General features: G+C 38.7%; 1 protein-coding gene across 2 annotated transcripts in view; it reads left to right on the top strand.

Moving 5' to 3' along the window:
- The window catches only part of pde3a (phosphodiesterase 3A, cGMP-inhibited), a 162,388-nt gene extending 153,546 nt beyond the window's left edge, over positions 1-8,842 (top strand). Inside the window, exons 10-14 of one of the 2 annotated variants that reach the window (XM_088923445.1) lie at positions 535-734; positions 1,431-1,634; positions 2,797-2,958; positions 5,878-6,124; positions 8,098-8,842. In XM_088923445.1, the coding sequence (XP_088779571.1) occupies positions 535-734; positions 1,431-1,634; positions 2,797-2,958; positions 5,878-6,124; positions 8,098-8,390 (1,106 nt within the window). In that variant the 3' untranslated portion in view covers positions 8,391-8,842. The remainder of the gene's footprint in view (positions 1-534; positions 735-1,430; positions 1,635-2,796; positions 2,959-5,877; positions 6,125-8,097) is intronic. The other variant, XM_088923444.1, reaches the window with a different exon arrangement.
- The last annotated feature ends 6,169 nt before the right edge of the window (positions 8,843-15,011 follow it).

A 15,011-nucleotide genomic window follows, 5' to 3' on the forward strand; every position in this document is an offset into this window, starting at 1 on the left:
GTATGTTTAAACCACCTTTCAGACTGTCACTTGTGCAACCTTGCAGTTTCACCTAAATATGAAAATTTGTACACTGTACATGTGTGTGTTTATAGTTTGGGTTAACGTAAGATGCTCATTTGAACCAGATTAGAATACATTGTACGTCTGATTTTTGGTCGTCTCAGATAGAACCAAAACTGGAAAATGATGTTCAGTGCAATCACCACAAAGGGTTCAAACACAGTTAACAAAGTGGTGTTATTTTGCATTCCTATGAACAGATTCAATGGTGTAAAATAGGCATCTGCAAATATTGGCCCATAGCCATGCATGTGCTTGCTGAGATGACATTCCAAGATTAGAACCATATACTTTGCAAAACAATTGTCGGATTAGTAGCGTTTTGCTCATTTCGCTAACAAGTTTCAGATGAACAGCTGACGTCAGGAGGTTTTCTGCTGCCACAGATATAATACAGATATCTATAAGTGTGCACACCCAGCACATGTCCTCCACTGACGTAATGTCCCTGTTGTGCTTGTGACTGTGCAGACTCGGACAGCGGCATCACTCACAGCCACATGGGCTACGTGCTGTCCAAGACGTACAGCGCCGCGGAGGACAGGTACGGCTGCCTGTCGGGGCTGATCCCGGCGCTGGAGCTCATGGCTCTGTACGTGGCAGCTGCCATGCATGACTACGACCATCCAGGGAGAACCAACGCCTTCCTCGTGGCTACCAGCGCCCCCCAGGTAACTGCCTCTCAGCAGAGTGCGTCTGCATCTGTCAGATTCTGGCGGAACACCCATTTGGGTTCAGGTCTTATAGCTGAAAGGTTGCAGGTTCAAGTCCTCATCGGGACACAGGTCATCCAAGACCCTTGGGCTAGGTACTTATCCCAAATTCCTTTGGTAAAATACTTTGCTGTATAAATGGGTAAAAGGTTCGTCTATTTTGGATAAAAACGACACCCAAATAATGCAGTAATCTTTGTGGAAATTATCTTTGTGTTGCACCATAGCTTGGTTATGAGTGGTTACTGAGAGAGTGAAATTATAGTAATTTTTGTTTTAAGACCATGATTACAAACAAGACTTTTGCTATTTAGTCCTGGTCCTGGACTCCTGTGTGGCAGAAAATGAAAGAAGAGGGACAAGTTTCACTTAGAAAAGTGTGTTGAGTCCTTTTTCTTTATTGTTCTTGCTCTGTTTTACGGAGTGCACCATCCAGGTCTTCAAGGGCCATAGAGAAGCAAGTCGTACAGCATCTTTAAAGCATCTGAAACCAATGACATATTAAATCTAATGATTAGGCCAAGTTGTTTACAGCTGAAACTAACAGCAAAACAGTTTGAGCCCTCAAGGACTGGCCTTGTGCTCTCCTGCCGTCAAAGAAGGGAATCTCATCTTTAACAATTGCATTTCTCTCTGTCCCTTTCTCTCCTTAAGGCGGTGCTTTATAATGACCGCTCAGTGTTGGAGAACCATCACGCTGCATCTGCCTGGAACCTCTTCATGTCCCGCCCAGAGTACAACTTCCTGGTCAACCTGGACCATGTGGAGTTCAAGCGCTTTCGTTTCCTGGTCATTGAGGCCATACTGGCAACTGACCTGAAGAAACACTTTGATTTTCTGGCTGAATTCAATGCAAAGGTAATCATCAGAGGCCCTGGGACATGCACGATTACAAAAAACAACACATTGGCGACCCTGAGCAAGTAAAACACAAATTCCTTAAGATTTTTCACTCTTGCTCAGAATACCTGCTCATGCTGTAATAGTGAATGTTCATCAAGGCTAAAATTGAAGTTAAGATCACCCAGCTTGTGATCTTAATCAATACTTGTAGCTAATTACCCCTAGATCCTCATGAGATTGATCCTTGAAATGTTGGTGTCAGCTTCCCGGTTTCCTGGGAAGGGTACCAAGGTATTTCTAATATTTTTAACGTGGACTGTTTTCTATTCTACCTTTTTCTTATGTTTTTCCTACATGAAGTCTCTTCTAAGTGTTTTTTATTGTCGATCAAAGAGTTTAATCCTTCTGCATAAGCCAGACCACTTAGCACTGCTACCTCATATTTCTGGGATCCTGGGTTAGATTGTGATCGGAGGATCTTATTTTTTGTTTTTTCCTATAGTTCAAATACAGATTAATGGATGTTTCTGATTTGTGCGCCCTATAGGTGGGTATGCAAATGTATTTGAGGTGGGTAGCTGCATCAGCATGCATGGGCTGCAAAGGAACAAGTAATAGGTTTATTCCGCGCTGAAAAGAGAAGAAAGAAAACACGTTTCGGCCATGGAGCCTTCTTCAGGTGTGAGGAAGAAGAAGAAGGCTCCACGGCAGAAATGTTGTTTGCTTTCTTACTTTCAGAATGGAATACACCTATTATTTGTTCCTGTGTAAATGTATGCCCAGTGATGGACTTGTATTCCATCCAGGATGTACTGTATGCTACTTTGTACCCATATTCTGCCAGACTAGGCTCCAGCTTACCACAACCCTGTATTGGACTAAGTTATGGAAAATTGATTAAAAGATTATAAACTATCCAGCATTCATTTCTTCTCGTTTATACAAAGGAAAGATAATATTATCATACAGCAGTGTTCTTATCTTTTGTGCAGAGAGCATGATGAGCATGTTTGCAGTCATGGCCGGGCTAGGAGAAGGTTTAGTTTTGTGGAAAGCATTCATATAATGCAGTATTTTACTTTAAAAATGAGAAAAATAATTAAAAAAAAACAATACTATTTTTATCATCAATATAGTTGTAAAAAATGGTAATAGCACTGTGTTTTTTTCTCTATAGGTGAATGATGAAGTTGGCTCCGGCATTGAGTGGGCGAATGAAAATGACCGTCTGCTGGTGTGTCAAATGTGCATCAAGTTGGCTGACATAAACGGTCCAGCAAAATGTAAAGAGCTCCATCTGCAGTGGACTGAGGGCATTGTCAATGAGTTCTACGAGCAGGTCAGCGAGGGTGCCACTTAAATGATTACCAGGACATACACTATATAACACCTCAACTGTCTCTATGCACTGGACCTAACTTCAGAAAATCACATTGTTTTTGAGCCTTAGAAGGCTCATGTTGTGCCTTAAGCCAGGTAATCACCAACTACCGGGTAGTTCAATGTTTACAACCTGTGGCATCAGACTTAAAGGGGAGACAAACCCACTGCAAGCCAAACCTGGGAAAGCTACACTTGCTGTAGTATTTCTGCTGCATTGTAGATTTGTATGGACATTTTCAAAAGTCATATGGGTGATGCTCCATGCGTTAATAAGAGCAGAGGCGTTTCATGATTGCAGCCCTATTGCTGTTGACTGATGGGTCACCTTTTACCTGTAGATCAGCAAGAGAATTGGCATGGCAGGGCTAGAGGCTGACTTCATCAACACTTACATGATCTCCAACCTTCCCACATGATGAATAGGAAAATGGGGACCTGTCAGGGCAGAGAGAAGCACAACGTCTTGAGGCTCTCACTCCACTGTCACAGGAACTTGCAGAAAATCTTTGAAACAACAGCCATTATTGTCATCCAATAGGAAATGAGTTACAGGATAATTGAGCTTTAAAACAGCATTTCTTGAAAGCCAGCAGGGCACTTTGTTTGCTACATAGGAAGCAAGATACTTGAGTTTTCTTCATAATACAGTCTCAGTGTTGTGTAAAGTAAATACCTTAATGGAGTACCCAGGAGTGGGGATTCAGAAGCAAGCATCTAGCATCTTTTGCGTCAGACATGCCCAAACCTTTCTTGCAGTTTACCGAAGCAATGACGTGCTGGTGCATTGCTCATGCGTAACAGTTAAGTTCAATGATGCTTAAGAGCGGTAATTAGGCAAGACCCTTTATCCATGGGGAGAAAACAACACAAAAAATGAATGAATCAAGTCAGTAAATGTTTTTTTTATGTGAGGTGATTCACGATTTTCCCTTGAGACAGCAACTGGAGGAATAAAGGCTGTAATCACAGACCCACTAATTTGTACTGCAGAGAGATGGTGGAAATGCTCACAATTTATCTACAAAACCTAAGCGTAGCTGTCATCAAATAGAAGTGAGGTAATTCTAAAAGCAGCAAGAATAAATTTCATATTTAAAAAAAGAAATAGAAATAAAAACAGGTGGTAACATTTTAATTTCATTACATATCATGTAAATACGTTATAACATAGGATGGTGGGATGTGTTTTTAAATTAACCTGAAAGAGAGTTTAAATAAATACATAAGAACATAGAAAGAATTACAAATAAGAAGAGGCCAGTAGGCCTAGTAGCGTAATGATTCATTAATTTCATCAGTCTACTTAATAAAAGTTCCCACAGAGAAATCTTCAACCTACTAACTAGGGAGTCAGTAGCTGACTTCCTGAATTGAAGGGGGAAGAAGTATATCCTACTTTCTCTCTTGGGCATTCCTAAATGTAATTTCCATTTCTGTCAGTGGGTCATTGTATTCTTGCTCAAGTCCCCTGAGTTGAATTCATCAGTACCTTCAAGGTTTCTGAATACCTGAATACATCTCCTGACATGTACAATATTCCCATACTCTGACAGGCTTAGCCAGCAGCCATATCACCCTGCAACTCACAAGTGACAACCCACTGAAGCTCAGCAGGTGTGAGCCTAGTCAGTACCTGGATGGGAGACCTCCTGGGAAAACTAAGGTTATTGTTGGAAGTGGTGTTAGTGGGACCAGCAGGGGATGCTCATTCTGTGGTCTGTGGGGGTCCTAATGCCCCAGTGTATTGACAGGTACACTATACTGTAAAAAAGCACTGTCCTTCGGCTGAGACATAAAAGAGAGGTACTGATTCTCTGTGATAATTTCTCAAAAAGAGTAGAGTAGCGTCCTGGCCAAGTTTCCCATTGGCCTTTACTAATGAATGATGGCCTCCTAAAAATCTCCATCTCTGAACTGGCTTCATCACTCTGTTCTGCTCCCCACCGATAGCTGACGTGTGGGGATCAGATGCACTATGGCTGCCGTTGCATCATCCAGGTGGGGCTGCACATTGGTGGTGGTGGAGGGGAGTCTCCATTACCTGTAAAGCGCTTTGATTGGAGTGTCTAGGAAAGTGCTATATAGGTGTAATGACTTATTATTTTTTTAGTCTTTAAATACAGAAGACTACAAATTCAAGTTCATGTTTATTTGTCATTCCAGCCATATACAAGTATACAGTGGAACGAAATATTCCTCCTGGTCCACGGTGCAAATACAGGCAGGACAGACGGGACACTGACATAGACATTGTAGACAGGATACATATAGTGCAAATTACAAGGCAATACATAGTACAATATACACAACACACTGGGGGGATTTAAACCTTGTTTCTGGAATTGGGGTGGGTGCAAGTAGAGGACAAGAGGACGTGTTTCAGGTATTCAAAATCCCCAATCCTTGTGTGCACTGACATAACTGAAAACATTTCCAAATCTCAAATAGAAGGAAGTGTTTTGAGGCACTTCAGTACACCAAAAGCTGTGACAGTTTGAAACAAACTGCCCAGCTACGATGTCGAAACCCCCAGATCAACTAGCTACTAGCAACAAAACAAGCTACAGTAGATCATCCTAATGGCCTTTCTTGTTTGCAGACTTTTTATGTTTATTCCAATTAACTTGGAAGAGGCATGATTGGGAAATTATTGAGTTTAAAAATACATTTAATGAAGTAGTGAATAACCTAATTTCAAACACAAGGTTCTGATGATTATACAGCATGTGCAGCTGGGCACATGTACAGTATATGTACCTATTATATATTAAATTTATGTCAAATACTACATTCATATTAAACACACAGTCTTGACAGTTGGCATCTGGTTCATGTTTCTGGAAGGTGTTTAGTAAATGAATTCAATATGTTCCAGGGAGATGAAGAATCCAGCCTCGGCCTTCCCATCAGCCCCTTCATGGACCGTTCTGCTCCCCAGTTGGCCAAACTCCAGGAATCGTTCATCACTCACATTGTGGGGCCGCTCTGCCACTCTTACGACTCCTCTGGATTGATGCCAGGACGCTGGATTGAGGAAGATGAGGATGAAGGTGACACAGATGAAAATGAAGAAGAGGATGACACAACTGAGGAAGATGCTTCTGACAGTTCTGAGGCCTCACGTATGGGAAATATGTTTTTCTTTCTTTTTTTAAAAAAATCACTCACTAAATAAGTTTTTGTGATGTTCAGTTCAGTTTTCGGTTTTTAGGCATGTTGGCCTTATCAAGACAAACTCCAGTTTAAAGGAGAACTGCAATGCTATTTTTATATTTTGAGGTTAGAAAGAATCAGCATTGATGAGTGCATTTCAAACCACAATAAAAGTAAAATGTACTCAGTAACTTGTAAAACCTCCTATTTACATCACAAAATAGATCAACTTTCCAGCTATTTTGCAGTGCCATGTTCTGTTTCAAAATGAGGCCACAAAACTTGTCTCATTTTGTGTTGCAGCCCTATTACATTGTAAACAAGGAGGCCTGTGAATCTTTCTCTTTTAATCCAATAGAAATATTGCTCTTGATTTCAAGATGGTATTGCCAATAAATTGAACTTACTTGTTAACTCTGCATACAGATCACGTTGGAAAGTTTCAACGGTGAAATGTCTGCTGCACGACCTGTACTTTTTCACTCCTACAGTACATCACATTACATTAGTCATTACAGTGACTAGTGAGCAGGAAGGGCCACATCATGTCACAATTCGTGGGAATTTCCCTTGAACACAAAGGCTCTTTTAAGAGCCGCCACGGAAGTGAAAAAAGATAAAAGATTTATCGCCCATGGCAAGACCAGGGATTTGCAACAATAAGGAGACTTACAGTACTTTCACAAAGTTCACGATTGTGTGCTTAGGTAGGAATTTCTACAAATTTTCTATACCATCAATTTTCTATACTGAATTTATTTTGTTACCAAGATTTAATAACTGATCTGCGAAATTGGGACAGCAGATCCCCTTGCTTCTTGTGCTTCTTGTGTCATATTACAATAATGGGGTATCAAGTTAAAATGATAGTAGAAACCCATATAAAAAACAAGATAAGTGAAGTATTTCAGCTTCTTCCAACTTGGGGTGATGGGGCAGCTGGAGCCTAACCTTGCAAGCAATGACCACAAATCCGGATTCACCCTGGACAGGATGACATTCATGGAAAAAAATACAAACTCCTCTCGGGTAGCACCCCAGGAATTGAACTCAAGGCCCCAATGATGGGAGGTTTGCACAGGCTAACGTCCGCATCACCGTGCCACCCCCTACTGTAATATTTATTTAAAATGTAACCGTTAAGAACCTTGCTAATTTATCTGACCATTAGAAGTCTTCAGTTTGAGCATTCAGGTTTCGAATAAAATATTAAGTTTTAACAAATGTGCATACATTATTTTGTAAATTCACAAAATGGAACACCTATGAAGGGTCTTAACACTTTTACAAAGCACAATTGTGCCTGCTCCATGGTTGTGTGATGCAATGAGTATTAAAAACCACTAGAAAAGCAGGATATCTGGTCTTGGCTCCGGTATGATTTATCAAAACCAATGCTACAACACAAAAAAAGTCACAGTGAAGGACTAAAAAAACGAATCACATCTTTTTAATTGCTTTTAATACTCATATCATTAACAAACCACTGATGAGATACTACACACTCCTAAACCCCATAAGACTGATCAGTTCAAAAGAACACGAACTGAAGTGAGGAGTGATCAGTGAGTGGGAGCCAGGAGGATGAGTTTCTGGAAGGTTACAGTACACATCATAGAATATTTGGGGAAAGACAAAAAGGGACAGATCTTCATCTTCAAGAAGGTTATAATGCAGAATGCACTGAACTCAATTAGGATAATGAAACCATTTCAATTCAAGTAAATAAAAAGCCAAATATTACACAAATCATTGACATTTGAAACAAGAAAAACAAAAAAATAGAAATTGACTAAAGAGCCAAATGCTCTCCTCAATGAGGCACTGAAAGGAAATGGAAGGCGGAGCTGTGGACACCAGTTCCAGTCTTGGCCCTTTCTCTCAGGTAAGACTCGAGGCCGGGACAGGGGTTTCTGATTCTCGCTTCCCCGTCTCTTCACAGAGCAAAGAGTCCCCAAGAAGAGGAGGAAAATCTTCTGCCAGATCACGCAGCACCTGATGGAGAACCACGCGATGTGGAAGAAGGTCATCGAGGAGGAGCAGCGCCTGGAGGAGCAGGCGAAGAAGAGCGCCGAGGAGACAGGGCGGCTCCCCGCCCCTCCGGGATCCATCCGGGAGGAGGAGGAGGAAAGTGGCAGCAGAGAGGAGAGAGCAGAGGGCGAAGAGGAGCAGGAGGAGGGATTGCTCCAGGGGAAATCTGCCTCTGAGGCCCAGGAAGAGGCCAACTCCCAATGACAGGGATGACTAAAGGGAGCCACAAACACCGTCTGCCAGAGCTTGAACTTTGAACTTCTGATGACTTTTATTTTTGCCAGCACATCACCTAGACACAACACTGTAGATGTTTGTTGTTTTTTTTCCGGGAAAACGTGCCTAAAAAAATCAGGATGGGAGTGTGGGTACATGGTAGGAAGGGGGAGCAATAGGGTAAAGTCTGTTTTGGTGAGTTGTTTTTTTTATGATGAACTGAAAACAACGATACCAATAGAGGTCAGGTACTGGTTCTGAGGATTTCACCTTCCTTTTGAGGAAGCCTCCACACGGCAATACAGGATCACACAACAGACTTTCCAGAAACCAAGGCAAAGAGACGACAGGTGAAATGATGCTGAAGACCGGAAGCAGTGTGCTTTAGAGACTGCTCCTTTTTCTAAGAAAAAAAACATTTTAAAAAGAAAAAAAAAATCTTTTTACACACCAACTCGTGTACAAACAGAATATATACTGTTCTCCCAGGGAGCTTGATTAATGATAATCGAGAAGCAGGATGTGTGTCCTGCTTCCGCAACCATTGAGGTATGAATTTTAGTAGCTTTCATTCCATTTCATAGAGTGAAACAAATACTACAGTTTTTTAGAGCATTATCTAAATTCTGAAGAAAAAGCCACAATTTTGTTGTGTATTTTTATATTGCTTTTTTCCACAGAATCAGTCTCTTGCCTGTAGTACTGTAGGACAGAGGAACAAAAACACTAGCCAGCTTCATTGCCTCTCTGTTGTTGCTGTGAACCAAAATTCTATTTTTTTCTCTTTTTCCTTTATTTTGCTTAGTTTGACAGCATTGTATTGTAAATATAAGAAGGATTTATTTTATTGTATTCTTGTTGGTTTTTGTTTTTGATCCACTTTCCTGTGTAGATATCCAGCCAAAAAAGAAGGGAGCTTCTTGTTTATTTGTTTATGTGTCGTTAAGAAGATAATTAGTGACCTTCTTAATTTTAAGCATCATTTAATAGCAAACATTGCAGGACATTTATACAAAGGAATCCATTTATAAAGCCATAAGATAAAGACAGACTACTTAGAAAAAATTAAGTTTTATTACTTCATATGGTACCCCTTGTTTCACAGAAATCCTCAGTGCAGAGAAGCAGCCATTGTGATCTATGTCTCGTTTTAGTTTATACCAAACTTCTGGCTGATGTAATTCTTTAAAAGTGCAGTATTAGGGTTTTGTTTTTATTTTTTGTGAGTTTTAATGGATATGGCTTCATTCCTTTCAAGAGGCATACAGTATATAAAACTGTAAAAAGCAAGAATCTAGGTAAAGACCCACAGTGGAAACAGGCTAATAGGAAAGATTCAAGCAGCTTCTTATAGAAGAGAAAGATTTCTTATTTAATGCAGCAACTGGGGGATTTTTTTTAAGTACCTTGTCTGAATGGAATGTGTTTATAAGCTATAAAGTTTTGCACAGAAACAGCTGAATTGTTTCCAGAGTAACACAGAGCTCTATTTATGACAGTCTCCTTCACAACGATCAAAACTTAAGTCACAAACCTCAAAAATGCTGGTGGCCCTGTGTTCCTTTATAGTTTTTGAGGGTCTCACTTCAATTACAGTGTAATTATATACATTCAAATCATTTTAGATGTATATCCTTGAGGTGTAGTGCTCAGATAAAAATAGAAGATTCATTAATTGTTGTGGCAAGAGCCAATTTTCCAATGACAGTATTTAACTCAAGGTGACCTGAGACCTGGTGAAGTTATTCAGATGTAAAACTATTGATAAATGATTCTTCCATTCCATTTTTGAGGTGGACCTTTCATGTGCCTGTGCTTATCAGCACATTATTGATGATTCCTCATGAATTCAATAATTGATTGTTCCTCATCAGCCAATTAACTTGACAAGAATAGGTTCTTGGCTCTTGGTCCTGGAGTAATGGGAAATTATGGGTCAGAAAACCTTCTCTTCCTTTTAATCTTTCTGATGTTCTGAAGAGCGAAGTTGAGCACTGGAATGAATTGGAAAATCCCTTTAATCCCTGTGCTCCCTTGACTCAAGCGTTCCTAATTATGCTTTCGAGCTTTTGAAGAGCCAGAGCTTCATTCATGTTATAGCATAGCTCTTCTGCACATCTTGAGGCACATGCACATTAATTATCAGCTCATTATTTTTTTACTTCAGTGCTTTGATGAACAGATAGCCATGTAAATACACTACACTTTCTGTCTGGTAGTAATACTCAATGGTCAATTGGGTACCCATTTCTTGTCATATAATTGCATGCCAGTGAATGCCCAGAGAGATGAGTAAGAGTTATTATTCTGCACCATCATCTGAAATGAAGTTGAATTGAGGCCACAATCTTTTCTTAAAAAGACATAAATGTAGGGTGCTTTTTTGTCTATTCCAAAGGTACCCTATTTATTATTTAGTTTATTATGGACATTAGGAAACTATTTGACAAGTCAAGGATTTTAAAAAATGCTTTTAAAAAGTAAGAGAAATTTAGGATACACACTACAAGCAATACTGCCATTTCTGTTTCTTCAAAATCTTAGTTGATATCTCAGGTTTTCAGAACATAAAGGGAAGATCTGACAACTTTTTAAGTCAAAGTGATTGGTAAAGTTTTTTTTAATAGTAAAGATATAAAATAAGCGTGCCAAAAAAAAGGTCTATGGTACATAGGACTTTGTTAATTGTTTTATGTTATTGTTGGGTATTTACGGGTTTGCTTCTAGCCTCAGTGTTTTAACTGAAATAACCTGTATGCTGACTGGTGCTGTTGAGGTGCTTGTGAAAGGCTGGAGGCATTATAAACCACCCCATTCCAGCCCCAATCTACCCCATTCCACCCTATTGCCATCACCAGTCTACAGGAGGATCCAAGGAAGATGGGCTCACATTGTCCCCCCGATATAACTATGGCTCTACCGCATAAGAAACACTTTGAATTGGACCATTTTCAAAAAGTCAAAGATATAATATTTTCTGAATACTTGTGTATCACTGAATGCTACTAGGGAGGTCCTCAGACTTGACAGAGATTTTATTAAATGCTTTTGAACCCTGTATTTTCCAAAAGGCAAAAGAGTCCACAATGCATGCAGGATATCCTTCTTCTGTTTTGCTTGGTGCTCTTTGGATTGTCTTCATGGAGGTAGTCAGAATTTGGAAGATGCATCAGCAGACAGACAATGTTAGTGTCACTGGCTGTTTAGTAAGATAATGGAATGTGAAAATCTGGACATGACAGCTATGTCAGGCTGCCTAAGCAGTAAAATGGGCAGGTGGTGTATTTCTTTCTTTCTGTATCCCCTACAGTATATATTTAATTTTTCAGCTGCAAAGTATGAACAGGGTTTACTTGCATTTAATAATCAAAGTGAAACTAAAATATGGAATGATTGACGTGTCAATGAAAACAATTTGCCATCCCAAGCTATCAATAGGAGAATGTTTTACATGTATTGACTTTGTTTTAAAGCTGTTCATATTCCAGTTATATTGTGTAGAGCCTCTGGGATATGCTGATCTCAGAAGTCATAGATTACCACTGCTCTGTGTGTCCCAGCCTTTTCAAGGACACCTAACTCAAGGAGCGTCAGATGTGTCGTGAGCCAATGAGCAAGTAGCCCACTCTACCACCTGTGATCTCTTGATTAAAATGTATCAGAGTACTTTCATACAATTGTTGCATTTTCAGTTCACTTGCAAAACACAGAATGCTCAGAGGTACTGTGTAGGGTATTACAAACTCTGACCTGTTATATAACTAACATATATTTTTACTGCCAAAGAAATACATAAAATAAATACCCTCTTTTGATTTGTCCAAGTCCAAGCTATGCTCAAAGTGTAGCAAGATTCATTTGATGATTTTAAATGGGTGAATGGGTGACAATGCTATTGTGATCTGTCTGTCCCCCTTTTCCTTTATAGCAAATGCTTAAGTGCTTTTTGTACAGTACTGATGTGTATTGGAAGAGACAAAAGCTAAAGAGCTTATGTCGTTAGGAGTATTGTAGCTGTTTGTAGAAAACCACAGATTTAGCACTAGACACTACCAGCTTCTAGAAAACGCTTTTTTTTTCTTTTAGAAGACTCCTTCAACTGTCCTTTTTAAATGTTTTGGTGTAGATCATTAGGGATCAGTACTGTCCAATACCCATTTTATCCCAATTCTACGGTTTCCTGTTTCATGTCCATTTACAACATGTGTGCTAAATAAGAATCAAACCGTGTAGAAATGTCCATCAGATTAGAGACAAACCTATTACTAAATAATCATAAGACATCTAAGAAACTAACAAGCTGGTAGCTCTTAATCCTATTAAAAAGCCCTTTTATGTATGTGGTATTTGAGACACAGTATCCTTTGATTTTAACATACTGTATCAAATTATTAAGGAACCAAATACAGAAAAACAGATTAAAGCAGCCCTTTCGTCCTCTTTGGTGTTAGCAAATTCTTTAAGTTATCTTAACGTACGCAATATATATGTGCCCCTTGTGTCAATTCTGTATATGAAACAAGTGTGACTATTTTAAACTGTGGTATTAAGAGTGGAGTTCCCTATTTGTGGAAATTTAGTTTTTTTGTGTTTTGACCGCGTTATATTCTTATATCGGAAGGTTTATTGATATGTGCCCATAATTTCAGTTGTGTTCCAGTCCCACGAGTGCCTAAGATGTGAATATTCTATACATCATCTATTACTTACCATAAGTTGTTCCAATATATATTTTTTCTTTTTCATTTTAAATTATTTTTAGGGTTTTGCCTCCTTTTGAATCACTGAGGATCTAAAAGATTGTTATGAAAAATATGACATTACCAATGCTAGGAAATTTCACAAAACATGGTGTATGAAATATGTAGACCTAAAAAACGTTTCTTCTTTTGATTTGATTTAATTTCTCAAGCCTGTAACTGTATTGTCATACTGAGCATTAGGATTTGTAAGGGCAGAATATTCGTAATGGGTTTTTACTGTAAAGTCCAGACCTGTAACCAGGTATTACACTATTGGCAGCCTGTATTATTTATACTGTATGCTACCTTTGGATAAACTTAATACTTGTGTTCACTGAGAATGATCTTTATGATATCATGTTTCATTATATGATATGAGCTCCTATTAGACAATCATATTACTTGATACAAACTAGTCATATGAGCACAGAGAGCACTTTCCAAGCAGGAAAATATAGTTTTGTGTACTCTTGCAAGTGTGAAGCATTAATTTCATGGTTTATCACATTTTATGCTCATGATTTTTAATATGCATTCCTTATTTTGTGCCAATTTTACATCCATTTTATGTTTATTCCTATGTGATCTCTTTCCTCTGCGCAGTCCAAGTGTTCCAGTGTTACCGTATGGAAAGTTTGAGCACAGTTTCACAGCACACTGCCTCACAGAACCAATACCAGAAGCACGATGAAGAAAGCATGCTATTGGAATGCTCTTAGCCCTACTATGATACAGTAATAGCCACTATGGATCTAGTGAAATTTTCACTTGCTTTTCTGGAGTGCAAAATCGTGTCTCCTTCACAATTCTTTTATGGGGGGAGGTCAGAATTACAGTTTGTAAAGGCATCTGAGAAAAAATGTTGTTGCAGCCGTATCTTCAAAATATGCCACCCATTTTATAACGATTGAGATTATTTCCACAGTTTCCATTTCGTTTTTAAAACACAAACCCAATACTGTACTTCTGCAAAAGCAGACAATATCTATGTCTTCTACAGTTTTACCATTGCCAGTCAAAGTTTTGTTAAAAAAGATTAGATTTACATTTTTAATAGTTGTGCTTTTACACATTTTCAACTAAGGGGTATTTTTAAGTCTTATGCTGAGGTTTTGTTTTTGCTACTTTTTAATAATTACAATGATATTGTGCAATTATGACATAAATACAAATAATATTAACATGCCAAATTTTACACAGACACACAGTTTTACATGCAAGTACTGTAGTAGTTCACTTAATCTATTATTTTCACTTTTTGTTACCACACACAACAAACTAATAAAATAATACCTGTCCACTGCTTCCTTGTTTAAAAACTATAAAAAAAACAAAACAATTTAACGTCATCTACATAGTCTGACATAATCTATCCCTGGAACACTTGGATTTTATTGTGAGTATCTGGCATGCAGGCATGTGAGAGCAATCAAATGAATAGAGTCTGTATTATTGTTTATACAGTATAGAAGAAATGCTGTTAGTATACTAATGCTGAATAATGCTACCATTCACCACCAAATTCCTCAGTATGCTGACAGTATTCTGAGTAGCATCTGGAGTAGGAGGACAGTACTCTTCCTCTAAGACTTTGGGATTTTTTTTCAAGGGTCATGCCTGAGATTTATGAATGGGAAAAATGTGTTAAGTGATGATAAACATTCCTTGACAACTCTTTTGAAGGTAAGATCAAAACAGGATTCAGGAGCCTCCAAAATGTGTCCTTAAAACCAGAGTTAAACAGCTATATGACATTTAAAGTTTCAAATGTATTAGTAGAAAATGCATCATCAAAAGGAATAATGCATAATGATGCCTTTTCATGCGATATTAATTAGCAAAACATATTGTTAATAAAAGGATACCC

Source organism: Atractosteus spatula, chromosome 8, assembly GCF_055471065.1.
Source record: "Atractosteus spatula isolate fAtrSpa1 chromosome 8, fAtrSpa1.hap1, whole genome shotgun sequence".
Taxonomy (NCBI): domain Eukaryota; kingdom Metazoa; phylum Chordata; class Actinopteri; order Semionotiformes; family Lepisosteidae; genus Atractosteus; species Atractosteus spatula.